A 27,960-nucleotide genomic window follows, 5' to 3' on the forward strand; every position below is an offset into this window, starting at 1 on the left:
TGAACCAGACGTGACTGCATCCCGTCAGCAACTTGTTACATAAAACCCCAGCATTGACCTGGACATGACTTCAGTGCTATGCACAGTAACCAAGTTTTGGAAAAAGAAGGTAAGAGAAGCCAAATCAAGACAAGAAAGCCACACCTCAATTAACCCGGCGTGACACTGGCCTGGAACTCCCTTCAGTTTATGACAGTCTGTTTCAATATCACAGTCAGGCGCCTGTGGCCGTGCACCATTGATGCAGCTGTGAATTCAGTTCACTCACAGCCTAACCACCCAACCCCAAACTTTCTTGTGCCGTTTGTGCTGAGGAAGAAGGTGTGAAACCACCTAACTATACAAGTAATTGTTAATTTAATTTCCAAATGGAAGAATAAAGCTGTATTGTATTGTATTCTGGATTCTGAAATTTCTGCTACGTGTATCCATAATCAGAGAACATATACCGACGAATGATGGACTTTTTCACACTCCTCATGCAAATATCATGACGGTTAAAAAAGAAAATTAAAAAAAAATAAAAACCCATTCTTTGTATGTAAATGGTCCTGAATTGCCGCAATATGTATGTCAAATTTTCCAGTGATTTACAGCAAGTTTGAGAACCTCCCTCAAATACTAGTAAGACGGGCCAGTAATTGAAATGGGTTAACAGCCGACGACAACAGTGGGAAAAAAAAGAAAAGAAAGAAAGAAAAAAAGGACAAAAGAAAGAGAGAGAGAGAGAGAGAGAGAGAGAAAAGCGAGACAAGGTCAACTGATATTATTGTCAGATTTAAAAAAAAATATATATATCCGTTGATTTGCTATGTGTGTGCGTGTGCGTGCGTGCGTGCGCGCGCGCATGTGTGTGTGTTTATAGCCACCGGTTAATATCATTGTCAGTTTTTTGTCTCAGTCATATTTTTGAGACATAAAATAGACACAGGTGCATCAGTGGCAGCTCATTAGCAGATGCTCTCTCTCTCATTCACTTATTTCACAACTGTATGCTATCAATGATTAGACCCGGCATAAATTTGAATACATGTTGCCTACTATAATTTTGTGCAAGCCACAGTCATCCATCCGAAAATTTCAAGTCAGTAGGCATACACAAACGCTGATACAAGTTCTCATTTTAGTGCAAAGCATATGGATTTACCTGTCATAATTGTTTTCCTGTTGTTGTCACTATCGTCGAGTATAATTCAGCTGCTTCGATTCTGATTTCAAGAGCGAATGTTTTTGTCGTCTGCATGCTAACAGAGCGCGAACGACCTTTTCATTGGGTTCAAGATCGCTCCGTGGATTATGGCCCAGGTTTTCGATTTTCGCTGCTGTGCTAAACAGTTTCTGAATAACATTAAAAAATGTTTATATCTGGAAAAAGTCTTCAAACTCATGTTATTAAAACCTGGTCAAAACTTTATTAATCAAATCTCAGTTTGAGCAGACCGTATAAACAGAGTTAGAGGCCGAATGACAGCGGAATTCTTTTGAATTTGGTTGGTTTCGTTTTTCGTGTAGGCCATATCCCTTTGTCGTCTTTCGGAAATTGAGAAAAAATAATCAGGCTGAGACACGTAACTCTAAAACCCCATACCTGCCGTTTTCTGACTAATATTAACAGTTGTTTGTTTCTTGTTTTATTTTTCTCTCTTCGTGTGTGTGTGTGGAGAGGTTTTCCTAAACCTGTGTGTGTGTAAGAGAGGTTTTCCTAAACCTGTGTGTGTGCACAGGCGTGCACCTACACCTGTGTGTGTGTGTGTGTGTGCTCTTTGCTCGTGGCTATATCTATGGCAGTGTCAGTGTAGTTTCCTCATCGATCAAAATAGTTTGGTCATGGGTCGGAAATATCGGCCTTCAGCATCGTTTTTGTTTGTGTTGATCGTGCAATATGGACAGTGAAGTCACAAGGGAAAAAAAGAAAGAAAAAAAAAGCGCAAAATCTATTTTCCATCATCACGCCAGCATGACGTCATGGCATGGGATTTTTAATTTTCGGAAAATAAGATAGATCAATCATTCGTAATCATTGACACTCCCCCGTGTGTTTGTGTGTGTGTGTGTGTGTGTGTGCGTGTGGTGGATAGCCAGTTGGGCCAAGAGTTTTGAAACGTGCCTGAAAAAAACAAAAACAAAAAAAACCCGGTTTGAATCGTGACCAAAAGAAGGGCTGACGCTGTAACGTTTTGAAAAAGCGGTCTGACTAAGCATAATTACATCATTCTCAATTCAGCCTGCACAGTTGTAGCTGGGCCTTTTGGCTTAAACAGTATTTTGTTGAAAATGTCACAATACAAATACAATGAATTTGCATATCTTTTCATCAAACACAGGACAGGAGTGTTATGGATAATACCTGTCACTGAGGGACCTGGTGACGTTTAGTAGACCATTATTCTGAAGACTCTTCCATTGTGAGGCTGAGGAGACATTGCACACTTCAGGTGATTGCAACTACATAATGTTTAATGTGGTCTTTTTCATGTCACTGACTGTGGATAGTCTTTAAATCATACACATATCGGTGTCCATAATTATTCAATACTTGATAGGTACCACCATATCAATAGATGGAAAACGAGGTGCCTCTGTGTGTGTGTGTGTGTGTGTGTGTGTGCATGTATATGTGAGTGTGTATACACATGCATGTGTATGAGTATACATGCGTGCATGCCTGTGTTCGTGTGCGTGCGTGTGTTGGTAATGTGCTGGTCCTGCTCATCTTAACAAAAATAAAGTCATGATTTATTGACAACCTTGCTAGACAAGTTGAAACTGGAATCAATTGACGTAGATGTAGGTTCAGGCTCAGAGACTCACACCAGGAAACAAAGCAACAGAAAGACAATCAAGACAGAACTCAAAGACTTGGATTTTATTCTTTTTATTATGTAATTCAACATGAATACGTATGAATGCAGACATCAGTTGAACTTCATTTTTTAAAAATTCAGGTACATTCGCTAACAATGCATACAACTAAGAAATATTCACAAGGCATACAGCCAACCATGAAACCATGACAGACCCTCAACTTTTACTGGCTCTGTCACGCATCACAATCCTGTGGATCAGCAGTTTATATACTGACAATGACTCACAAAACCTACCAACCCTTGTTAATATTTGTGGCCAGAGGCAGAATTTAACAGAACACATGGACTTTTGCAGGGAATCAAAAAATAATACTGCTGATTAAAATGTGCTTTGATTATGATTCATTATACTACCTGCTGTTTCAGGCAGGAAAACTGACAACTTTGCATACTATTAAGCCTTTTTTTCCAGCCATGTTGTGAAATTATGGATACTTTTTTATGCAGAAATTATAATGTGAAGTGTGGCAGTATAATGACAGGTTGTTGCAGTTCTTGCCTTCACTGTGAATTATTACAGGAATGATAAAGAATGATCTCTTGAACAATTGAGACATTCATGCCAGCACATGAACCTGTGCTGAGCATATGGACACACTCACTCACACACATAAACACAAACACTCAACTAAAATCTAGGCCATACATATTTTTGCTCAACATTTTTTGTTTGTTACAATAGTAACAGCCTATTTCCTGCATCGTCTACCAATGTCTACATGTATGTAGCTATCTACAATAAACGGCACACGCGCATATGAAATGTTTTGCAAAACTCAAAACAAATATACGGCATCCCTTAATTCTAAATGGAACAACACTGTAACACAACAAAATAAAAATATACTGTGTAAACAAAGAGTAACCCATTTAGAACAACTTTTCCCCTTATTTCTTTCAATGTTTCCCTTCTGAACACTTTCACAATAAACCATTCATCAGCTGTCCCAAAAAAATGAATTTCTGTTAACGAATCACACAGCTCTCAATAAGTTCAAAGCATCAATGCTCAAATAATATGAAGCTGTATTTAAAAAAAAAAAAAAAAAAAAAGGGGGGTTAATAATAACTCATTAACACAAGTATGCTTCTGAAACAGGGAACATTTATATTCAAATGTGTTCAAAAACAAAATCAACAAGAACATCAGGGAGAGGGGGTGGAAGGCAGCTATAGAACAATCTACTTTTTCCTCTCTCTTTTAAACAAATTTGCATGTATTGTATCAGTCATTTCACAAAAACATTGCTTTTTCTTTCACTCAAATGATTATGCATTGTACAACTATCAGTTTACAATCTACTGATTCCACTGCCACAATGTCACCTGTGCATGAAGCTGACTTGGCAAAAACCTATCTGTCTGATGAGGACACTTCCAAAATCCTGTTTTACATAGCTGACCAATCAGGTGATCCAGATTCTGAACAAGGAACATTCAGTGTAAATACTCATGAGTCCCTGTTGTGCCAAAAATGACACCATTTCATTAAATATATGATCTGTTCACAGCCAAGAAACTGTTCCAGATAGAACACACCTCTGACTTCAGATTTCTGATGAGGCAAACTGAAAACACACACACACATACTAGAACATGAACACATACACACACAAAAACAACAATGCATAAATGCATGCACACAATGTGCAGGCATCAGTACACACACACACACACACACACACACACACACACACACACAAATGCATAGGCACATGCACAAAAATGCCGTCATGCACGCACATAATACAAAAACACACCATTTACTTTCAGTCAATCACAATATCCACCAACACATGTCTCTAGATGATCCTGCTGAAGCCAAGAAAAGAAACCCCCCCAACCCCTCCACCACCTCCCCAAGTTTTGTTCTGGCCCAAAGCCCAGAAGGAAGGTGGCTGACGTTGGAAGGCGCCATGGCATCATCACCGATCACCGGCGGCGGATGAAGCTGGAAAGGCCCCACTTTGACAGCTTCTTGTCTTCCTTCTGCTTTCGGTCCTCCGCCATCCGCTCCTGTTCCTCCTGCCACACCCACCAACAACACATACTGTTATACAGAGCTTCAAGAATATGTGCCATAGTGAGATCTGTTAATAAAATATGTGTGTGTGTGTATATACATATATGTGTGCGTGTGTGTGTGTGTGTGTGTCTCTGTGTGTGACGCAGCACACGAAAAACCCGACTAAAGTCGCAATTTATCTTTTTTTTATTTTTTGCACACTTTCTAAAAGTTTAAAACTCAAATATTAAGACTGAAAAAACAAAATGGATATATCTGTCATAGTGTTTTTTCTATGATTTTTTCTAAGTTTGTGTGCTGGAGGAGTAGAAATGGAGAAATCGGCTCTTGAAAAAAACACATATCTGTGTGCCTGTGACTTAAAAAAAACAAGAATTATCCGGACTATTTATGTTGTGTCGAAAGATTCAGAACCATATAAACTTTTAATTTTTATATGAAAAAGGCGACCGTCAATGTTGAAATATTTCATGGCCTATTTCACGGCCTTAAGCCGATGCATGGATCTCTGGAACTTCAGGTTAGATCCAGATCAAAGCATGTGTCTGTGTATGTGTGCGTGTGCGCATGCACGCATGTACATATATGTGCGCGTTTGTGTGTTTTGTGCATGTTCATGTGTGTATGTGTGCATATGTGCCCTTGTGCGTATGTGGTTTGTGAACATTTGTGTGTATATCATATGTTTGTGTATGTGAGTGATGGTAAAGTGTGTTCGCACGCGCACGTTTTCCCTGTAAGTGTGAAAAACGTGAGTGTGCACATGAACGCATGCGCACACACACAAACACATAACCACACACATAGGGCCATGGGCCCTTGAACACAAGAAAATCTTGTATTGTTTGGAGTGGAAATGCACGTTTGATATGCCAATCATAAATTGTCGAAAGAAATGGACTTGACCGGAGTGACTGCCGAAAATATTTCACCAGAAATTGTTTTTGGCATTGGAAGTTTGAAACTCTGACAGATCTAAATAATGATATTAAAACAATGAAATAAAGATGGATGTGGGCTGTTGAAGATAGAGTCATTTCATTTGCAGCACACAACTTTGGTTCAAAAAACACTAGTATTAGATGGTGATAAAAAATATGATATGTATCAGATTCATGTCAGTAATGTTAACTCCCCCTTCCCTTCCTTTTGTCACTTTTGATTTTGTTGTTGCTCAGCAGGAATCGCGCATAAACCATGGCTTTGCTTGTCGGCAGAAGCAAAAGAGAAGCATGGAACACATGGACTGTGTAAGCAAACTACTAATGCTTTCCTAATGATGGATAACCAGACTTAGTCCCCGAGTACGTCATTGAGCAGTTTGTTGCCCTGTTGGAAAATACTCCACCCACATCAGCAGCTCTTGAATGGCACACAAAGAGCAGTTTATCTGAGAGAGTCCTTGCATCTGGAGGTAGAACGGTGGGGATTGCGAAAAGGAGAGGGGAAGACTTTTGTGGGCCATTCTGCAAAAGCTCAAGAAACTTGATGTGAACTGATTCACTGCTCCTGCACACTGGTGTGCAGAGAATGGTGGAAATGCTGCAAGACCAACTTAAAGTGCACATCCTTGTGTACATGTGGCAGGTACTGTCACAAAGACTAAACATTGCCCAGATGGAAAGAGACAACCCAACTAGTCGAGAAGGGTTTTTCATTGACTTTGTGATACCAGCTTGATGTTTTAGTTTTTCAGTCAAGCTGAAACTATCAAAATTGTTTAACTGGTTTTACAAAGTGCACATTATGTATTTTGTGACTCTTGTAACCACACATCCGATGACATGCAAGTGGTATTTTCATATCAAGAAAACGTCCCCCACCCCTACCCCGAAACTCTCATCATCCCTTCTGTTCCATTGTCGTTTGATGTCTCGTGAGATTGATGAATAAATCAACACCCAACAACCACACTTTAACACTTATTAAGAGCCATAAGTCTCTGCTACAGATCTCCTTTACAATTTCTGTGATGTGGCCTGGTGTCCTAATGGTAGATGCAAGCAGACAGCAATCTGTCTGGTGCTGTGATTGGAATGGACTGGTCACTTTTGTAACTTTTGTTATGAGATTGTGCCAGCCAATCATATATCTCATCATGTATTTTGTTGGATCAGTCGTTAACAGTCAAAATTGGTTACCTGGAAGAAGAGGACCTTGGCTGATGGGTAAAAGCAGATTTACATGTTTTTAAACTTCTGAGGACTGTGAGTCAAACATTCATTTTTGTGCTTTTTAGTATCATAGCAAATATGATTTGAAACGAGGAGAATGGTATTGCTGTATTTCCCACATTATAAAATATCTGTTTTGGTAGTTACCAAATAGCATGATTATACATATTTCCCACATTATAAAATATCTGTTTTGGTAGTTACCAAATAGCATGATTATACACAGTTACCACGACCTAATAAAATGTATGTATGTTGTTCAGGCATTAGAAATACCTTCCAGGCCTAATAATGGATTTGCAGGTCAAGGCCATCACATCTTGCTGTGACCTTATTACAGATTTAATATCCTGACCTGCGGCTGATAGACTTAAACAACACAAATCAGTTTGATTCCAGGTAATCTGATTATTTATGAATGTAGCTAATACAGATCTAGTGCAGCACAGTATTTGTGTGAATGGTCACAGGTAGTGCGATAAACATGCCGTTTAGAACAGCAGTCACCCTAGTCAGTGCATGTAGTGACCTAATTTCAAGACTAAATTTAGCCATTTGAAGAAATTGCTGCTAGGTCTATATGCCTCAAAATATTCAGACAGCATCACAGTACATGCGTGCAACACATATTTTAATTCACTGACTCGGTTGTCTCTGGCTACAAATTTTATTTTGTCTTCAAAACATTTTAAGTTAGGGTATGCCAGTCAAGGGCATCTGGTAATACTGTGACCAAATTACATGTTTAGTGCTAAATCTATTAAGCAAAGTGTCTGAAACAAATCATATCCATAACAGAACAACACACTGATTGTTTGAAAATCAAAAGTGATGCTCGAAGGAAATACAACATTTAGATCTGCAGTTACAGTAACGCGGCTGGTGCGTGAAGGGTGGCCTAATTTCATAGCTATTTGTAGCCAAACGAGGAAAGTTTCAAGATGTCAATTGCCTAAAGATGTTCAGATAGACTCACAGTTCATGTGTGCAACAGATCATGCTTTCACTTGACAACTTAACTGTTGCGATTCATTGAGAATTGCAGCGAGCGGCTTTACAGATGATGTTTTCAAAGACACCATATTTGTTCACTTCACGCTCCATCAATTTTATGAACACATACGTGACATAGGCCCTTCGATGAATTTTTGTGAGTCGGAAACTTGGCGAAATTCGAAGAATCGATGCGACCCGGCTAAATTTGCAACTTACAGAGGGTGGCCAGTAAAGCCATTGAAAACCGACTGCATGCATTCGCTATCTTGATTCAAAGGTCTGGGGAAGACGATTAATGCCTGTTCACTGCTCATTTCCATGTATTACTTCGCAGACTGGAATTTCCCTGTCTTCGTTGCTTTCAGCATGCAAATGAAATAGGGCAAAAGAGTGCAGTATTTTTCTACATGGTTTTGACAGGCATGCACCTGAAAACATTGAAAATGCTACAGTTCCAGGGTGTTTTGTGCAAAGATACTTACCGACAGCAAAAATAAGACTTCGAAGATGCAATATATATAAAAATCTCGATCTTGATGATTCTGACCCTAACCACTCGTTTTTATGTAAAGTGAAGAATCGGTGAATGCGACTTTAGCCCGGTTTTTGCATGCTATATCTATATATATACATGTATGTATATATATCTATATGTGTGTGTGTGTGTGTGTGTGTGTGTGTGTGTGTGTATGTATATATGCAATCTGTTTCATTCTCTTTCCACAACTTTGTAATTACACCTTAAGTTTACCTGCAGTTTGTTTCATTCTCTTTTGCACAGAGTTGTAATTTTACCTTAGGCTTACCTGCAGTTTGTCTCATTCTCTTTCCACAGATTTGTAATTACACCTTAGATTTACCTGCAGTTTGTCTCATTCTATTTTGTACAGATTTGTAAATACACCTTAGATTTACCTGCAGTTTGTTTCATTCTCTTTCCACAGATTTGTAAATACACCTTAGATTTACCTGCAGTTTGTTTCATTCTCTTTCCACAGATTTGTAATTACACCTTAGATTTACCTGCAGTTTGTTTCATTCTCATTCCCACAGCTTTGTAATTATGCCTTTGGCTTACCTGCAGTTTGTCTCATTTTCTTTTGCACAGATTTGTAATCACACCTTAGATTTACCTGCAGTTTGTTTCGTCATCATTCCACAGCTTTTCAATTACACCCTAGGCTTACTGCAGTCTGTTTCGTTCTCTCTAAAAAGCTTTTTGATTACATCCCAAGTTTACCTGCAGTTTCCGCTGGTTCTCCTTGAAGGCAGCAATTGGGTCATCAAATTGAGCGTAATATTCCAGCACCTTCCTCACATCTTCCACTTCACTGGCAGCAATGGCTGTAACACAGTGAAGCCACAAACATCAACCATCTCTGACAATGCTCACCAGTTTCAGTGTCAGAGTTAAGGAGGTGTCTGAGCATGCATGCTGATCTATGTACACAACACCACATCTACTTTGGAAAAAAAAAAAGAAACAAGAGAGGCAAGGCCATCAAGACTCACTTGTGATAAATTAAATCCCCTACCATTAATTACAGAGTAATTTCCCTTTTTTACTATCTGCACCAAAACGTTTGCAAAATAAATAAAAATTCCATGCTTAGCAAAAGAAGTTCCTGTTTGAACAAAAAATGATAATATTGACTCCTCTTGTTGTTGTGTCAGAATAAGAGGTCAAAGTGCCAAGTTTAGAGAATACAAAAAATATAAATATAACAGTAACTGCAGTTTGCATATAATTAGATTTTTTTTTTTTTTTTGTGCCCATCCCAGAGGTGCAATATTGTTTTGAACAAGATGACTGGAAAGAACTGAATTTTTCCTATTTTTATGCCTAATTTGGTGTCAACTGATAAAGTATTTGCAGAGAAAATGTCAATGTTAAAGTTTACCACGGACACACAGACACACACACACAGACAGACAACCGAACACCGGGTTAAAACATAGACTCACTTTGTTTACACAAGTGAGTCAAAAAAGGAGCAGATGCATGATCTTCACATAAACCTAACATGCTGGTCAGGCCTTGAGAGCCTATCTAGAACTGTGTGAAACATTAACATAAAAGTAAATAAAATAAAAACAAAATAAAGAAATAAGTACCAGTAAATACATTAGAATATAATAAAATAAAAGATATGCAGATGACAAATGACTGAAATCAAAGAATGCAAATGTGCCATTTTCAGGTTTTGTGCACACCACTCAAGCATGCACTATCACACATGTGTGCAAATGCACACACACACACACACGCGCGCGCGCACGCGTGGATACACAACACACATGCAACAGTTTACAGTCTCAAAGACACCCTGACCAAACCTGAAAATGATGTTTTTATCATATAATCATCAACAGCAGTAATAATAAAAAAAAAATTTTTAAAGCAAGGAATATCTTCCTGCAGCACTCATAAATGTAAACAACTAACAAGTTCATGCTTTCATCTCTGAATTACTGACAGCTTGTATGACAAAAGCTGTTCTCACAAAACAATTGGGTCCAATGATAAGCACTGGTCTTGTTGTAACTAGACTTTGATGCAGATACTTTCTGATTTGCATCTCAAAGCTATCTGATATGCTCACATTTCTATCTGAAGCCTGTGATCCTCATTTCAGTATAAAAATTTTCCACCAGGAAAAATCAATTATACATACGTAAGTAAGCACCTGTCACATCTCTTGGATTTCAACCACAAAACCATTTCCAAGTGAGTGACAAACAAGAAAAACAATAGCAAGCATTTATTTTATTTGAAACCTCTTTCAACGATGTTCACCACAACAGTAAAAAAAAAAAAAAAAAAAAAAAAAAAAAAATTGTTTTGATAATTTGATATCAACACTGAATGAGAGAGAGAAAAGTAAGTGAATTAAAAGCTTTGTTGTTTTCTCACGCACCCCTACACCTCCTCTTCCAGCCCTCTTCGCTCCACATTTTAACTGAATCATTTTTTGACTCACTTTGTTTACACAGTGTTCGGTTGTGTGTGTGTGTGTGTGTGTGTGTGTGTGTGTGTCTGTGTGTCCGTGGTAAACTTTAACATTGACATTTTCTCTGCAAATACTTTATCAGTTGACACCAAATTAGGCATAAAAATAGGAAAAATTCTGTTCTTTCCAGTCATCTTGTTTAAAAAAAATATTGCACCTCTGGGATGGGCACAAAAAAAAAGAAAAAAGAAAAAAGAAGCCTAATTATATGCAAACTGCATTTACTGTTATATTTATATTTTTTGTATTCTCTAAATCAGCACTTTGATCTGATATTCTGACACAACAACAATAGCAGTCATTATTATCATTTTTTGTTCAAACAGGAACTTCTTTTGCTAAGAATGGAAGTTTTATTTATTTTGCAAACGTTTTGGTGCAGATAGTAAAAAAGGGAAATTACTCTGTAATTAATGCTAGGGGACTTAATTTACCACAAGTGAGTCTTGAAGGCCTTGCCTCTCTTGTTTTATATTTATATTTTATTTATATTTTCATTCATTATTATTTTTATTCAGGTTTTTTGTTTTTTTCTTTGTTTTTTTTTCCATTTTTTACACAAAGCAGTCAATCATCTATCATGGGTAACACCCTACAATCTACCAATCCATGAACTTTCTCTCTTGCTTTCACTTCCCCCCTGGCCTTCCAGGTTCTGAAAGCTTCTGTCACAATCATATCCATCACACACACCACAGAGAGTCCACAGCCTATGGACAGGCACGGGCACCCAACAAAAAGCACATTGATCAAGCTGTGGAAGTTACTTTCGAATTTTGAAAACAACCTCCGGTGGATTTCGCTGCCTAGAATGAACTGAAACAAAAGAGAAACAAAAAAGGTCGCAGTAACCTGCATGCCGTTGCCTTGCCCCCCCCTCCCAGACAACACAACACTGACCTGGTGCCGCACGCAATCACTCGGTCCCACATCTTCACACATCGACTGCTCCCCCTGCTTCACCAACAATTGGAGAACAAAGGAAGCGACAGGTGATAAAAAGGGGGATAATCCAAGGGGGAAGTCATAACGCAAGAAAAGTGAGTAATTCGATAAGGCTGGGTAAGGAACGACACACTGCTGTGTGAAAGCAAACCAAGGTGAGAGCTATGGAGGCAGGGAGGTAACAGCATCAAACTGGTCACTATCACCAACTCTCTCTCTCTCTCTTGCTCGGAAGTGTGTGTGTGTGTGTGTGTGTGTGTGTGTGTGTGTCAGACGATCAGTAGGGACAAGAGAAAAGGTCAGAGGAATGAAACAGCAAGACAGACACTGAGACAGACATGAAGAGAGATAAAAAGAGATACACATGCAACCACAGACTCAAATTAAAAAAAAAACACCAACAACAACAAAAACAACAATAAAAAAAATACCCATTAAAAAAAAACCCCAACAAACAAAACAAAATAAAGGAAGCAACGTTAGCAGAATTTCCTCACCCCACCCACACATCAATTTCCATCCGGCTGCCGATCCATAAAAAAAACATGCACACTGTGGTCATTAACAAGGTCGCAGTGACCTGCATGCCGTCGCCTTGCCTCCCTCCCAGACAACACAACACTGACCTGGTGCCGCACGCAATCACTCGGTCCCACATCTTCACGCATCGACTGCTCCCACTGTTTCATTTCCCTTTCTTTACTTTTTCTTTTCTTTTCTCATTAAAAAAAAAAAAAAATGAACGCCTTCAACTTATTTCATTTTCTATAGGCAGCAGGCACATCAAATTTTATGCTGAATGGCTTCTTTCTCGAGAGGTAGTTATCAGTCCTTTTTTTTTTTCTTCTTTGATTCCCCCTTCACCCTCCAATCTCCCTCCCCAACACACACATGCACGCACACTTGCACGCACACACACAAACACACAGACCCCTTCATATTGCGCAGTTGGGAAATTTTCTGATGATAAAATCGAACATGACCATTATTTACTGATGGCCACATTAATACCCTGCAATTGGCAAAGCATGATTCCCGATGAGAAAATAGCTGGTCTGACACAAGCGACAAAATGACACTGGTCTGTTTGCTTGTTGTCATGACAATGGCAATACTTTTCACTTTTTCTCCCTACTCCATCATCCATGCTGTTGCACACCATCACCCACCAATTCCATATTCCCCCTCCCAACCCCCATAGCGACACCAAGATTTCATCTCCTGCAATCCCATTACCAGGAAGCCAACATGCAGTGTTAGGTTGCTATGAGGCCACACACAAGAGGAGACCATCCCTCTGTCTGGGCACGTGCACAAGCCACTCCTTGCTGATAGCACAAACAATGGGCAATGCTGAATATTGATGGGGTCTTCCTTTTCTCTTGCTTCATTCGTTCCCACCACATCTCCCTGGGTCTCCCTTTCTCTGTTCCCTCTACAGTCTATCTTGCTCATCGCCCAGGCCCCACATTCACAACACAGGCTGGGTGAAGGAGAAAGTGATAGTATCTGATTAATGCTGACAAGCATTCATCTGGGTATATCGTTGCAAGGATACCTTATTTGTGTATGATTAATTTCTGATAAGCATTTGTCTAGGTTTCATTGAAGAAAAACAGGAATTTACTTTGTTTTCCTTTCTTTTTTTTCATTCTATCTTTCTCTCTGATCTCCCATTTCATTAACTGCTGTTGATTGCATCCATCTGGGCCCATGGTTCATTTTTTATTGTCTCTATCTCAGGTGCTGAAATGCGAGAAGACCATGGACCCTCCACCTCCTCCCAACCTCCAGTCCATCTCACCCCTCCCATCCCATCCACACACACTCACACGAGCAGACATGGATACCATGAATCAGCATACATACTCAATTTTCACATACAAGCATGCATAAACAGATGAACAGACAGAAACACACACACATACATACACATGCAAACACTACATTTAAAACCCCCTTCACATGGACACACACACACACACACACACACTCACAGGAGCAGAAATGGATACCACGCATCAGCATGCATGCTCATTTTCACAAGCAAGCCTGCAAACACAAATAGACAAATAGACAGAAACACACAAACACGCACACACACACGCGCACACACACACACAGGAGGGAATATGATCGTATGTGTAGGCATGCATGCAGGTTTTGCATGTGAAAGCACACACACACACACACACACACACACACACACACACACAGAATCTGAATCACCTGCAAAGAACAACACACACACACACACACACAGAGATAGAGAGAGAGAGAGAGAGACACACAGACACACAATTTGAATCACCTACAAAGAACACTGTGACACTGAAGCAAATTATACCAAAAAATAACAACGAAACACCAAAAAAAAAACAAAAAACAAACAAACAAACAAAAAAAACACTAGCTGCAGAACAAGATTCGGCACGCACCAATAAACTGCAGAGTCAGCCACCCAGAACAAATCTTCCCATTCGCACAGCTCGGTCAGAGCAATGAAGCTTCAAGCACTTAAGTTTAAAGCACTTAAAAGCAGACAAGACTGAAAAGAAGTATGCTTTTTGTCGCAACTGAAAGATCTATTTTGCAGGGTGAGAGTAGCTGCATGTTGGGGAACGGAGATAAAACATTGAAAACTATAATAAAGACAGACAAAAGAGAAAAGTAAGACAGGTGGCAGGAAGGGAGACAGGTGGTGGGGTGGGGAAGATGGGAGTTGGTGGGAGAGAGAGAGAGAAGAGAGAGAGAGAGAGAGAGAGAGAGAGAGTGAGAGAGATCGACGGAGACAGCAGCTGAAAAGAGAAAGAGCAAGAGAAAGAGAGACAGACAGAAAGAGACAGACGCAAGACAGAAAGACAAGACAGATACATAGAAAGAAAAAAAGAGAGACAGAAACAGACAAGGGAACCACCTCAGAGACAGACAGACAGACAGACAGAAAGACAGACAAATATACAGAAAGAAATAAGAGAGACAGACAAAAACAGACAAGAGAACTACCTCAGAGAAAGACAGACAGATACACAGAAAGATAAAAAAGACAGAGAGACAAAAACAGACAAGAGGACCACCACAGAGAGACAGAGAGAGACAGACACATATAAAAAAAAAAAACCCAGAAAAATACAGAACCATCCCACTCCTTCCGTCCCCCACAAAAAAAAAAAAAAAAAAAATCTATATATATATTAGAAAGAAAAGAAGAAGAAGAAGAAGAAGAAGGAAAAACAATACAGAAAAAAATAAGAAATAAAGAAAAGGAAACCCCAGCAGACTGCCGACATAATCACCGGAACCTCCAAATTTCCTGTCAATGACAAGCACCACCCCCCCACGCTAGTGGGTGGGCACCGTGGCTTCATAAAACCTGAACATGACCGCGCCATAAAAAAACACCCTGCCCAGTCCTGCACCGGAGTCTGGTCAATAATGCAAGTACTCCTTTTCTTGGAGACAAGCCTGGCCTGTCCTAGCATGCTCCTGCACACACACACACACACACACACACTGCACACCCCTACCCTGTCCTGTGCCTTCAGTTTTCAGGGTCTCCTCCTTCAAAACCTTTCCTATGATGTTTTGACAGTTGGGGCATTTCAGGGTACCTATCTCAGAGTCCAACAGTATCTCATTATCATTATCAGAGTTTTACTGTCTGTCAGTACCATGGTATCTCACTATCCCAGAGCTTTAGAGTCCAACAGAACTATGGTACCTCACTATCTCTGAGATTTAAAATGTCCACCAGTGCTGTGGTATCTCATTATCTCAGAGCTTTACTGTCCATCAGTACTATGGCATCTCACTACCCCTGAGCTCTAAGCTTTAGAGTCCAACAGAACTGTGGTATCTCACTATCTCAGAGATTTAATGCGCAGTGGTACTATGTTTTATCATTATTTCAGAGCTTTAGTGAAAAAGAAATGAAAATGGTGACTGTAAAAATGACCGTCAAAACATTTTGTTTGCTTCTTCACAACTTTGAGCCCTTTCCCAGAAAAGCACTGTCCTCTCCCTGTGACACCCAAACCAACCAGACCCCCCACACCCAAACCCACTGTGCCACTTGGGCAGAAAGACATGAGCAGCGAAAAAAGCTGAGGCAGCAACATGCAGTCAGTCCACCTTCATCGCAGCCATCAATATTCCATTGGCCCAGCGAGCCGCTGGTCTGCGTGACTCTGGGCTTGGCCTGCCAATTATTGCTTCCTCCTCCTCCTCCCACTTCTTTCTCATCTTCGTTTTCTCTTTCCGCTATGTTTCTTCCCCCTCCCTTTCCTTTTTTTTTTTTTTCTTCTCCAGTTTCTTTCCTTTTTGATTTCTCAGCCCTGTTTGAAAGTTTTATGACTCTTGGGTGTATGGAATGCCAATGAACAAATGAACATTCCGACACAGGACGTTGGGAAGGATACAGTTATTCTCTCTCTCTCTCTCTCTCTCATTTAATAATTTTTAGGTGACTTTTTTCTGCATTGTTGTCCTTTTGTAGTTTTTGTTGTTTTATATTATAAGCAGTCGAAACACATCATTTGTTGATGAATTATGTGTGGACAAATATATATATATATATATATGTGTGTGTGTGTGTGTGTGTGTGTGTGTGTGTGACTGTGTGCATATGAAAATGCAGGCACAATCATGTGCAAATGCATGTGTGTGTGTGTGTGTGTGTGTGTGTGTGTGTGTGTGTGTGTGACTGTGTGTGCATGAAAATGCAAGCACAATCATGTGCAAATGCATGTGTGTGTATGTAAGCATGACTTCCTGCATACATGTGTGCAATGTTTATCATGCATGTGTGTGTGTGTGTGTGTGTGTGTGTGTGTGTGTGTGTGTGTGTGTTTATATGTGAGTCTGTGTGTGTCTGTGTCTGTGTATCTGTGTTTGTTGTGTGTATGTTTGTAAGTGCACATGTGTGTGCTCATACAAAATGAATCACAATCCATGTGGCTGTGCATGCACATACAGATATGTACAAGTTGTACAGATGTGTATAGTGGATGTGATCAATGACCAATGGATTCTCATGTGAGATTCTGTAGTGACAGTGGGTTCAGTTTCAGGCTTTTGTGCCCAACAATAACAGACGGTCAGCTAGGCCCCAGTAACACAAGAATGGTAAACTTATAGAGGATGCCTTTAAACAGTCATAACTCCACAAGTCTGCAACCTGATTAACATTGTTTTCGAAATAAAAAATGCAATGAGTGTGGGCCAGCAGAAGGAAAGAACCTATTCAAGCCATGTGAAGTGTGCAATGAATGAACTTTGACATGACTAAACTCTAACACAGTTTCATGTCAATTACACTTTCTATGTCATCTTGACATTCTGACCCTGCTGTCTGTCTGGTGCACATTTCCTAAGCAGAACTGTGAATTAATATTTCAGACCCCAAACAATCAGCCCATCTTTAAATCTGTGTGAGGACTGCACTGCACACAATCTGAAATAAATTATGTATGATGCACGGGCTATCAGGGTTCTTCAGAAAACAAGGAGAAATCAATGCGGCAATTGCTGCTGCTGCTTGCGTTCAAGGGATCTCTACAAGAAATCTCAGCGACCGATCTCACCAAGCTCTTTGGATCTGAGGAACTCTGTAGGTCCTTTGGAAGTGAGGCTTGACATTCTTTATCAGTCACTTGTGGTAAGAGGATCCACTCGTTGACTCAGTGTGAACTTTACACACACACACACACACACACACACACACACATACAGAGAGAGAGGGGGGTGGAAGACAAATATGTATGCACACTGATTACTTTGAAAATTGAAGTGAGCTGTTCCAACAACCAAGTCTCCACCCACCCTCCCCAGCACAAACTCCCCCCTCTGCTACGCTCCCTCTCCACGTTCCCTTCTGTTCAGCAGGTTTCAGTTTTCTCACTGCAATCAATGGCATCTTTCATTCCACAGTATTGGTCTGTCTCTCAAACACAGACGTGATTTACACTGTCACGTCTCCTTTGGGTCACACTGACCTAACTTGTCTGCAATTTTGAAATATCGTCTGCATGCACTATACTGTTGGGGACTTTCCAACCCATAAAGTGCATACTACTGGCTAAAGTCTAAACTAGTCTTGAGGAATTATACTCTTCTGCAGCCAAAAATAAGATGCTTTATATGCATTTGAGTGCTTTTCGGAGCTGTGTTTATGTTAGCCATAGCCATAGCACACTAAAATCAATCTAAATAACAGTAATAAATGGCGTTTATATTTCAAACAGCACAAACGCAGGTGCTTATGTTTTAAACAGGATAATTATGATATACAAAAGTCCCTATTCAGCATCAAACATACACAATGGGAATATAATCAAATGGAGAATCCTGAAGTTTCCACACATAACACATTACTGAGACTACCATAATTTTCTTGCTAAAAACAGGACAACCAGTAACTTAACACTGAGCTGGTGGCATAAAGTTTTAAATCAACCAAACATTCAGTTGGTGGTAGTGGAATAGTTTAATTCTTTCATTGTTCAAGTGGCTAAAGCTCACCATAAGTGTTTACCACTGACTCTATTCAACACTATGATGCACAGTTGCAGGTGACTTGTGTCAGAGTCACTGACAGGATCTTTTTTCTTTTTTTATTTTTATTTATTTTTTTCTGTAATTCATTCCCTGAAAATTGAGCTGGTTTAGTTTTAGGCTTTAGGCTATGTCAGCTAAAGATGTTATCTTAAGTTTTTCTTTTAAACACCTCTTAAAATGTATCGTTTAAAAAGAAAAGGCTGACTTTATGTTCAAACTGTCATTCTGTGAATATGAGTAAAAATGTATTGTGCTTAGATATTAATTTTGAAAGTCAAAAGTCAAATGTGTTCAAACTGTCACTCTAGGGACAAAGTAAAACTTAATCCTTATTTCAGACTTTGTAAGAGAGGTTAGTTTTCTTCAAAAAGACTGAAATATTGTCTGTAGAAATACCTCTGAATAAGACATTTACTTCAGAGATTATGAAAAAAAAACACAGTTTACCCCTCAGTTGTAAAATTTTCCCCTTTATGTCATCAGTACTAAAGGGGTTTCTGGGGCAATGCAAGTGTATGTTATGGACATAAAGGCATTACATACAACATGCATGCTTCTTACTGAATCAAGATGATTCTTGGCACTAAAACTGACTAAGAAATTCAGTGAAATACTGCTGACTGGATCACTCTATTGAAACGACTTTCACTCAGGTGTACGCCTGGTACACAGAAGAACAGAAGGAAATGTAATCAAGTGATCTGTAGCAGCTCCAACAGAGCTGCGACATCACTGCGACTTCTAAATTTATCTGTGATATTGTGATACAAGAAGGTGCGCACAAATCGATCATTCTGTTAACATACAGTTGCCAAACAGAATGAGTGAGTGTGTCAGAGTAGCTGTAAGTGTTTAAAAGCAGGAACTGCTTCACACACAGAGACTCAGTCAACTACTTAGTGATAGCTGACAAATCCCAATAACAGTGCAGGAAATGAGGGGTTAATATTAGCCTATCTTTTTTTCACTCACGGAAATGCGCACAGCTGCTAGTTCTCTACCCAACAGTTACGCTGTAGAAGCTGGCGGGATCACTGACGAAAGCTACACAAGTGAGCAGCCTTCTTTGACTGAGACATCGGTTTAACTTGGTAGTCATTATATTTTTTTCTTCAAATTCACAAAAACACACAAAAGAAAGAACAGTGTTTCCTACAAGCCTAAAATCTGGTATAAAACAAAACATATTTTCTGCTCATAATGGAGATGAATCTTTGGTACTTCAGCGATAGATCCTTGATTGAATGAAATAACATGTACAAACTGCAGCCATCAAGTGTATCACTGCATCATCGGCTGACCTGACATAAGTATTGTCAAATATTGCATAAAGAGACAAATGGCCCTAGTCACTAGCTAGACAGGGACATAAATCATGCATGTGTGTATGTGTGTGTGTGTGTGTGCGCCTGTGGGTGTGCATGTCTTTGTGCAAGCGTGTGTGTGTGCGCATGTCTGTGTCTGTATGTGCCTGTTTGAGGTGTCTATGTACACACGTAAACCAGTGTGTATGTGTGTCTGTGTGCATGTGTGTGTGTGTTCCTGAGCCAAGGGAACATCAGTACACTCCCGTGGACAGGAGTGAATCATTTTTGTTTGTTTACTAGCTTGCTTGCTGTTTTTAATTCAAAGTGCGCTAGATTTCATCACAACAACTCAGGACTGACTCAGCCAGATCTAAGTAACGTGTAATATTTGGCAAAAGAGTTGGCTCCATCAACAAAGAACAGAAACGGGCCTTTTCTTTATCAAGGTGGATGTTTTGTTGTCAAATACATCAGCAGTAGCACAACAACTGGTGCTATCGTCGACATCCCTAAGTTTACCCCCCTTCCCCCCATTTTTCTCTCTGGATTTGCACAAATCTCAGGAATGGGCTCTGAGGATTTTTGACAACAGTCAAACCCAACTGATAGTGGGTTTTTTTGGGGGGGGAGGCGGGAGAGGGGGGGGGGGTTGTCTTTTTGTTTTTTCATGAAATGGGAAAGAGTATTTACGCATTTCAGCGAAGCTTTCGCATCCCTGAACTGACTATGAATGAACCTTCTTTGGTTCAAGGGACACAACACTACTACAGCTTCTCACACTTGGTACACAATAGTTTCCCTTGGCACTGAAAACCTTTCTGAATCTGATGGAACATTCCAAACCAAGAAAGGAGAGGTGGGGCAGTTGAATAAATTCAAGAGCACTTTCTAATATCATATATATATATAATTATAACTGGAGTGCTAAGTACTCAATAACAAAATTCTGAAAATATGATGAAAATAATCTGAGTGACAATGACATTATCCAGTCATCTCATATTTTGCTTTTCGTTTGTTCCGATGAGAAAAATAAGAAAAGATTAATCTTGAGATTACTACATTTCACCACACATACTAACACACTGCAAGATGGAAGAAGAAACACCTGCATGAGAACAGAAGGCAAGGCACACACACACATACACTTACATAAATTTACATTCTGAGTGGAGTGATGGCCTAGAGGTAACGCGTCCGCCTAGGAAGCGAGAGAATTTAAGCGCGCTGGTTCAAATCACGGCTCAGCCGCCGATATTTTCTCCCCCTCCACTAGACCTTGAGTGGTGGTCTGGACGCTAGTCATTCGGATGAGACGATAAACTGAGGTCCCGTGTGCAGCACGCACTTAGCGCACGTAAAAGAACCCACGGCAACAAAGGGGTTGTTCCTGGCAAAATTCTGTAGGAAAATCCACTTCGATAGGAAAAACAAATAAAAGTGCACGCAGGAAAAAATACAAAAAAATGGGTGGCGCTGTAGTATAGCGACGCGCTCTCCCTGGGGAGAGCAGCCCGAATTTCACACAGAGAAATCTGTTGTGATAAAAAAAGAAATACAAATACAAACACAAAATACATTCACACATGGAAACGTGAATTCGTGCAAGATGCTTAGACATACACTGACATCAACAAAACAACACGGTGTACCCTTTGTCATAATGATGTATAATTCTGACACCAAAGACAAAACACTCAGACCCTTACCTCATCCACAAATGCAAAGATGAACACGTAATCATACACACACACACGCACACTGAAACAAACGCAGAGCAGAGAGCAAAAGAAAACAAAACACTGCTGCACAACAAGTGTAAAAACCGCTCCACAAATCTACAAATTCTACGTTAGTTGTCCAAAGGAAGTATGAAAAATCACTCTTGGTCTTCTAAAAATTTAACTTAAAGTTTTCTCTCAACTGATATCTTTTTCAATGCTCCGTTTTAAATGCTTTGTATGAAGATTCTGGCACTGACATTGTACAGTGTAATTCCACTGACACTTTTTATCAGCAAGAAATTTTGCCTGTTGTGCAAGTTATTCTTCATTCTAAAATCAGTAAATGTTTGTAATTGAAGCTATGGTCAGCACTGTTAGTGTTTGATAACACACACAAAAACATACTCCCGCCCTAAATTAGTAATAAAAATTCATAACTTTTCTATGGCGCAATATCCAGTACTAATGCTGCTCAAAGTGCCTTACATCATCGAGCCAGATATAAACATAACATAAAACATTACAACAGCTCAATCCAGTGCGTTCACAGAATGAATAAAAAAGCATGATCCACCAAACAATAAAAACATCAAGTAAATAATGCTTAGATTAAAAAGAAATGCATTCCTTAAAAACACACATTTTTAAGACACACACATACATGCGCGCACACACACACACTCGCACACACACTCACACACATACACACACACACACGCATGCGCGCGCGTGCCCAGAACTGCACTAAAACAGGATTATATGAGTATAAATATCTCTAGCATAAAACTCCATGTGGCGAACATACTTTGGACTATCCATCGCGCCGAGTACAGAAATGTTTGTGGAAAAGGTGCGTTTTCAGATCTGACTTGAAGGTCTGGAGATCAGGAGCATTTCTGACTGACGATGGCAAAGAATTCCAAATTTGGGGTACTTGAACCCTAAAAGACCTTTTTCCTGCACATTTTAAATTAGTTCTTGGGACTTAACGTAACAGTTCAGAACTGGATCTTAGCGTTCTACATGGTTCATTTGTTTCCAGCATAGAGGAGAGATACTGGGGAAGAGATTCATCAAAATGTCGGAAGGCAAGTGTCGCTAGTTTATAGTGAATGCGGGACTCTATAGGAAGCCAGTGTAACTGATGCAAAAGAGGTGTGACATGATCAGATTTCTTTTTTGCTAGGGCAAGTCGTGCAGCATTGTTCTGTACTTTCTGTAGCCTAATAAGAGAGGAAGATGGTAAACCAACTACAGTAGAATTGCAGTAATCTAGTCTGGACAGGACAAAAGAGGAGTCATGTTTTTCTCCGTTAAGAATGGTCTGACTGAGGCTAGTCTGCAAAGATGAAAATTGCATGAGCGACACAGGGATGAAATGTGGTCAGCCATGGTCAAGGTCTGCTCAATATGTACACCTAGATATTTAGCTGATGTTTGAAATGTAACTGTAGAAGTGCCGAGAGTGACTGGGCCACTTTTTTTTATTTCATTGAGACGGGCTTGTCTCTTACAACTAAGAGCTCAGCTTTCTCTTCGTTAAGTTTTAGCTTGTTTCTGTCCATCCGCACCTTTACATCAGCCACACAGGCTTCCGTCTCATTAATGACTGTTTTGAAGTCATATGGTGGAATGGCTTTTTGTAACTCAGTGTCATCGGCATACTTATGGTAATCAAATGAATGCCTTTTGCCTTTTATGGTCCAACATCACCAATTTTTAACAGACTGAGGCTAAGAATAAAACTCACTTTTCAGGAAGTGAGCCAGATCCACCAGGGTTCGATCCTCATCGTCACCAGACCACTTGCTGAGGAGCAGCGTGTTTTCGGGCTGCAGCTGGGTGGCACTTGGGTTCCAGTCCAACATGATGACCTTTGACAGGTCACGGTTCAGGCAGCCCAGGTCCTGGATACACAGTTCATCGGTGGATCAGCATCACATACTCTCTTGGTTACTTTTTTTTTCTTTTTTCGGTGAGGGTTGCATTTCTCCCCTCTTCTTCTTCTCCCTTTTTCTCCACCATCTGCAAGTTATTTTCCTAGCTACTGGCTTTTCCCCCTCCACCATCACCTTTTTTCATGTAATTTTCTTCTTTTTTTCCCCTCATTTTTTTTTTGTTTTTTTTTTTTTCAATTACACCCACCCATCCCATCCTGTCTCCGACCCTTTCTATACATCTGAATATCAGTATGTCTTATCTAAGAAAGGTCTATCAAAGTAATGGTAGTGGTAACAGTAAGGCATTTTCACATGCAACTGCTCTGGTTCTGTTTCTTTCCCTCTCAGGTTGATACTAATGAATCCTCTAAAGCCTTACAGTATAGAGGCCAATCTTTTAAGTCATTATTGCTAAACAGTGTGCTTCAAGTATTACAGGTTCACTAAAAACATGTCATTCCCATACTGATCAATGCCTTCAAATGTAAACTTGTGAGATCTTTTACATCCATGCATTCGCATTCTATCACTTGTATTCTGCACATGCATTTGCATTCTATCACTTGTATTCTGCACGTTTTCTGTATGACTAAGAGAGATAAACATATGAGTGACGTCACCTTGATGTGATGTCCATTCATGTAGCGAGTGGCATCACGGTACAGTCGATACATGACGTACCCCTGAGGGTCCAGGCTGGATACCAAAGGATCAGCAGTCTGCATGGGATTAAAGGTACAACACACAGCCGCTTAAAGTCAAAGGAGATGAGTTTGCTGTATGCAACACACAGCCACTTAAAGTCAAAGGAGATGAGTTTGCTGTATACAACACACAGCCCCTTAAAGTCAAAGGAGATGAGTTTGCTGTATGCAACACACAGCCGCTTAAAGTCAAAGGAGATGAGTTTGCTGTATACAACACACAGCCGCTTAAAGTCAAAGGAGATGAGTTTGCTGTATACAACACACAGCCGCTTAAAGTCAAAGGAGATGAGTTTGCTGTATACAACACACAGCCGCTTAAAGTCAAAGGAGATGAGTTTGCTGTAAACAACACACAGCCGCTTAAAGTCAAAGGAGATGAATTTGCTGTATACAACACACAGCCCCTTAAAGTTAAAGGAGATGAGTTTGCTGTATACAACACACAGCCACTTAAAGTCAAAGGAGATGAGTTTGCTGTAAACAACACACAGCCCCTTAAAGTCAAAGGAGATGAGTTTGCTGTATACAACACACAGCCCCTTAAAGTTAAAGGAGATAAGTTTGCTGTATACAACACACAGCCACTTAAAGTCAAAGGAGATGAGTTTGCTGTATACAACACACAGCCCCTTGAAGTCAAAGGAGATGAGTTTGCTGTATACAACACACAGCCACTTAAAGTCAAAGGAGATGAGTTTGCTGTCAGTGTCAGTTAGAGTACATACAGAGCTGAGATTCTTAGATGCATTGTCAAAACACAAACGCATGCAAATTAAAAGTTCAATGACACTAGTCAGTGAAGTATAATCACAAAAGGCAGAAAAAATAATTGTGAATACAACAACAAAATTAATTTCTATAGATAAAACATTTTCTCTTTAAAAAATGTCAACTGAAAGTCAGCATGTTAAAACATCTATTCCAATTCAAAGAAAGTATGCACCAAAGTTTTATGATTAATGAATTGACTCAAACTTATGGGTACAAGGGGAGTCTAAATTTCAGTCTGAAGAATTTTCAAGGCAAGTGACATTTTAACAGCAATGAAGTGAAGTGCATGTTCATATTAACACAATAATTTCTTCTAGTGGAGCAATATCAAAGGACTGGCTTCAATCTTCATTAATTTTCCTGAATGTTCTGGCATATCCATAGCTACACATGTTAAAGTAACCTGTTCCCAGAACAAAACTGATTTCAAACAAACTAAACATTGATAAAGGTAATATGAATTTTCTTAGTAACAGTCTATTTGGATGTCTGTGTTTTTTTGTTGTTGTTTTTTTTTTGTAAACAAAATGTATTCACATAATTCCCATATCACATGCCTTGATTATTTCAATCTGCAATTGTACATGTCTGGAAATGTGAAAGAGTGTGAAACACACACACACACACACACACACACACCAGCCCTCACCATGCCCTGTTCCTGAGAGTAGATGACGACCTCAAAGAGTGGTGGTCCCACCTGACTGAGGAAGTACTCAATACCTGGCCGCTTCTTGAAGCGCCACCCGGTACTATACTGCACACACAGATTAAGTTTTCTTTTTTCTTTCCTTTTTTACTATGCTTTACAGATGAATGCATTGGGAACACAGAAAGACACACATACAATACTGATTCAAACTGGGTTGTGGTTCAGAAACCAAGACAGGTTTTTGACTTTTTCCTTCTTCTTTTTTTTCAGTACTGATTTTTAAAACTGGTATTTTCTTATCACTAAAAGTAAAACACATGGCACAACTTCTGGACTAGTATCATGCATTCATTCGTTTCCCCAGCTGATAATGAAAACTGGTTCATGGAATAATGTGCATGAAATGTTGACTTGGAAACAAAGAAGACTGTACGCATTATGCAATGCTAATTCTCAACATTGTAGAGAGAAAAAAATCAGATAAAAATGAATCTGAGTGGTAACCAACAAGACTGAATATTTTATGACTTCCTGTCGGATACCAGTTAAAAAATACAGGTTTCCAGCAACTTTAAACTGGTTTTACAAACCACCAGACATGTGAATCAACTTTTTGTTATGTATTGTATTGAATTGTATTTCTTTTTTATCACAACAGATTTCTCTGTGTGAAATTCTGGCTGCTCTCCCCAGGGAGAGCACGTCGCTACACTACAGCGCCACCAATTTTTTTTTCCTGCATGCAGTTTCTGTTTGTTTTTCCTATCGAAGTGGATTTTTCTACAGAATTTTGCCAGGAACAACCCTTTTGTTGCCGTGGGTTCTTTTACGTGTGCTAAGTGCATGCTGCACACAGGACCTCAGTTTATCGTCTAATCCTAATGACTAGCATCCAGACCGAGAAAATATCGGTGGCTGAGCCGTGATTCGAACCAGCGTGCTCAGATTCTCTCACTTCCTAGGCAGACGCTTTACCTCCAGGCCATCACTCCACACAGCCATCACATCACTCCACACAGCCATCACTCCACACTAGTGTACCAGCATTACTGCACACCTCTAATACTGATGATGAAAATACAGTTGGGGAACGTGGTTTCAGCTTCACTACTCCCCAAAATTGGAACTTGCTGCCTTCAAGTCAGCGTAACTCTCCGATTCTGAGTGAATTTAAAGTCAGTTTCCAGACATATATATTTTGCCAAGCATTCCTTTGGCTATATATTAACAAGCTGGTTCTTTATGAGTCTGTGTGGTGTTACTGTTAGTATATGAGCTGTGAGAGTGGAGTGTGTACAGCGCACTGAGTTGTATTACGCAAGATAATGTGATATACAAAAATCAATGATTCATTATCATCATGAAAACACTTCATACAAGTAAGACTCTATCACTTACTGACAAATATATACAACACTGTTAAACATGGTCACCATGTTACAATAAGAGGAACCAAGCTGACAGAAACTGATCAACAGGAGACAAAACAATTGTTTCCATTTACATGGAAACTCTTATGTTCCTCTCCTACGTGAGACTGAATTGAAACTGAGAATGAATATAAATGGACTTCATTTTCACTTGTGCCAAAAATTCTGCCCAAATGGCAAATGCACTACACTTCCTGCCTTTTTTTCCCCTTCTGTTTTTTCTCTTTTTTTCTTGAAACATACTCCTGTCAGTAATGTGAAAATTCCTATGTCCAGGATTGTTGTTTGATTACTTTGTGACGGATATATCTCAGTGACAGCTATTCCAAAAGTTTAGCTTTATTTGTTCTGGCTTCTTGGCTACAACTCATTCAACCATAAACTTGTTTTTGTTTTTCATACATAACCACTTTGCACAACGTCTGAGAAAAAAGAAAAAAACAAACAAACAAAAAACCCAAGAGGTGCTGCATTATAACAACGCAGCTACCTCAAGCTGCCTTGTCCAAATTTCATGTAAAAAAAAATCTGCCATGATAAGACAGAACAGCAATACAAATTATTACACAATACAAAATAATTAAAATACAGCTGTACTGCAATACAATCAATGACGTTACAATTACAATACATTTACAACACAACAAAATTACAAATAATAATAAAAAAAAAAAGACTATATTCAGTGTCATATCATTATTATATTAAACTAACAAAGGTTAAAAGTCCCATAGTCTTTCTTGGCCACTGGGGTGGTGTGTTCAAATCCACAGTGTCTGGGTCCCGGCAATAGGAAAGCAGACCCAATCCTCCTCTTCCATTGTTTTTTTACCTTCCCTAACAAAAGTCAGGTAC

At 39.5% G+C, this 27,960-nt stretch overlaps 1 protein-coding gene across 1 annotated transcript in view; it reads right to left on the reverse strand.

Moving 5' to 3' along the window:
• Window positions 1-2,859: 2,859 nt before the first annotated feature.
• Window positions 2,860-27,960, reverse strand: part of LOC143281565 (mitochondrial import inner membrane translocase subunit TIM50-like) — a 35,984-nt gene continuing 10,883 nt past the window's right edge. The window contains exons 6-10 of the mRNA XM_076586796.1: window positions 25,673-25,780; window positions 24,166-24,264; window positions 23,356-23,512; window positions 9,304-9,407; window positions 2,860-4,892 (exon numbers count right to left, since the gene is read on the reverse strand). Coding sequence (XP_076442911.1) covers window positions 4,800-4,892; window positions 9,304-9,407; window positions 23,356-23,512; window positions 24,166-24,264; window positions 25,673-25,780 — 561 coding nt within the window. The 3' untranslated portion in view covers window positions 2,860-4,799. The remainder of the gene's footprint in view (window positions 4,893-9,303; window positions 9,408-23,355; window positions 23,513-24,165; window positions 24,265-25,672; window positions 25,781-27,960) is intronic.

Source organism: Babylonia areolata, chromosome 4, assembly GCF_041734735.1.
Source record: "Babylonia areolata isolate BAREFJ2019XMU chromosome 4, ASM4173473v1, whole genome shotgun sequence".
NCBI classification, from domain to species: Eukaryota; Metazoa; Mollusca; class Gastropoda; order Neogastropoda; family Buccinidae; genus Babylonia; species Babylonia areolata.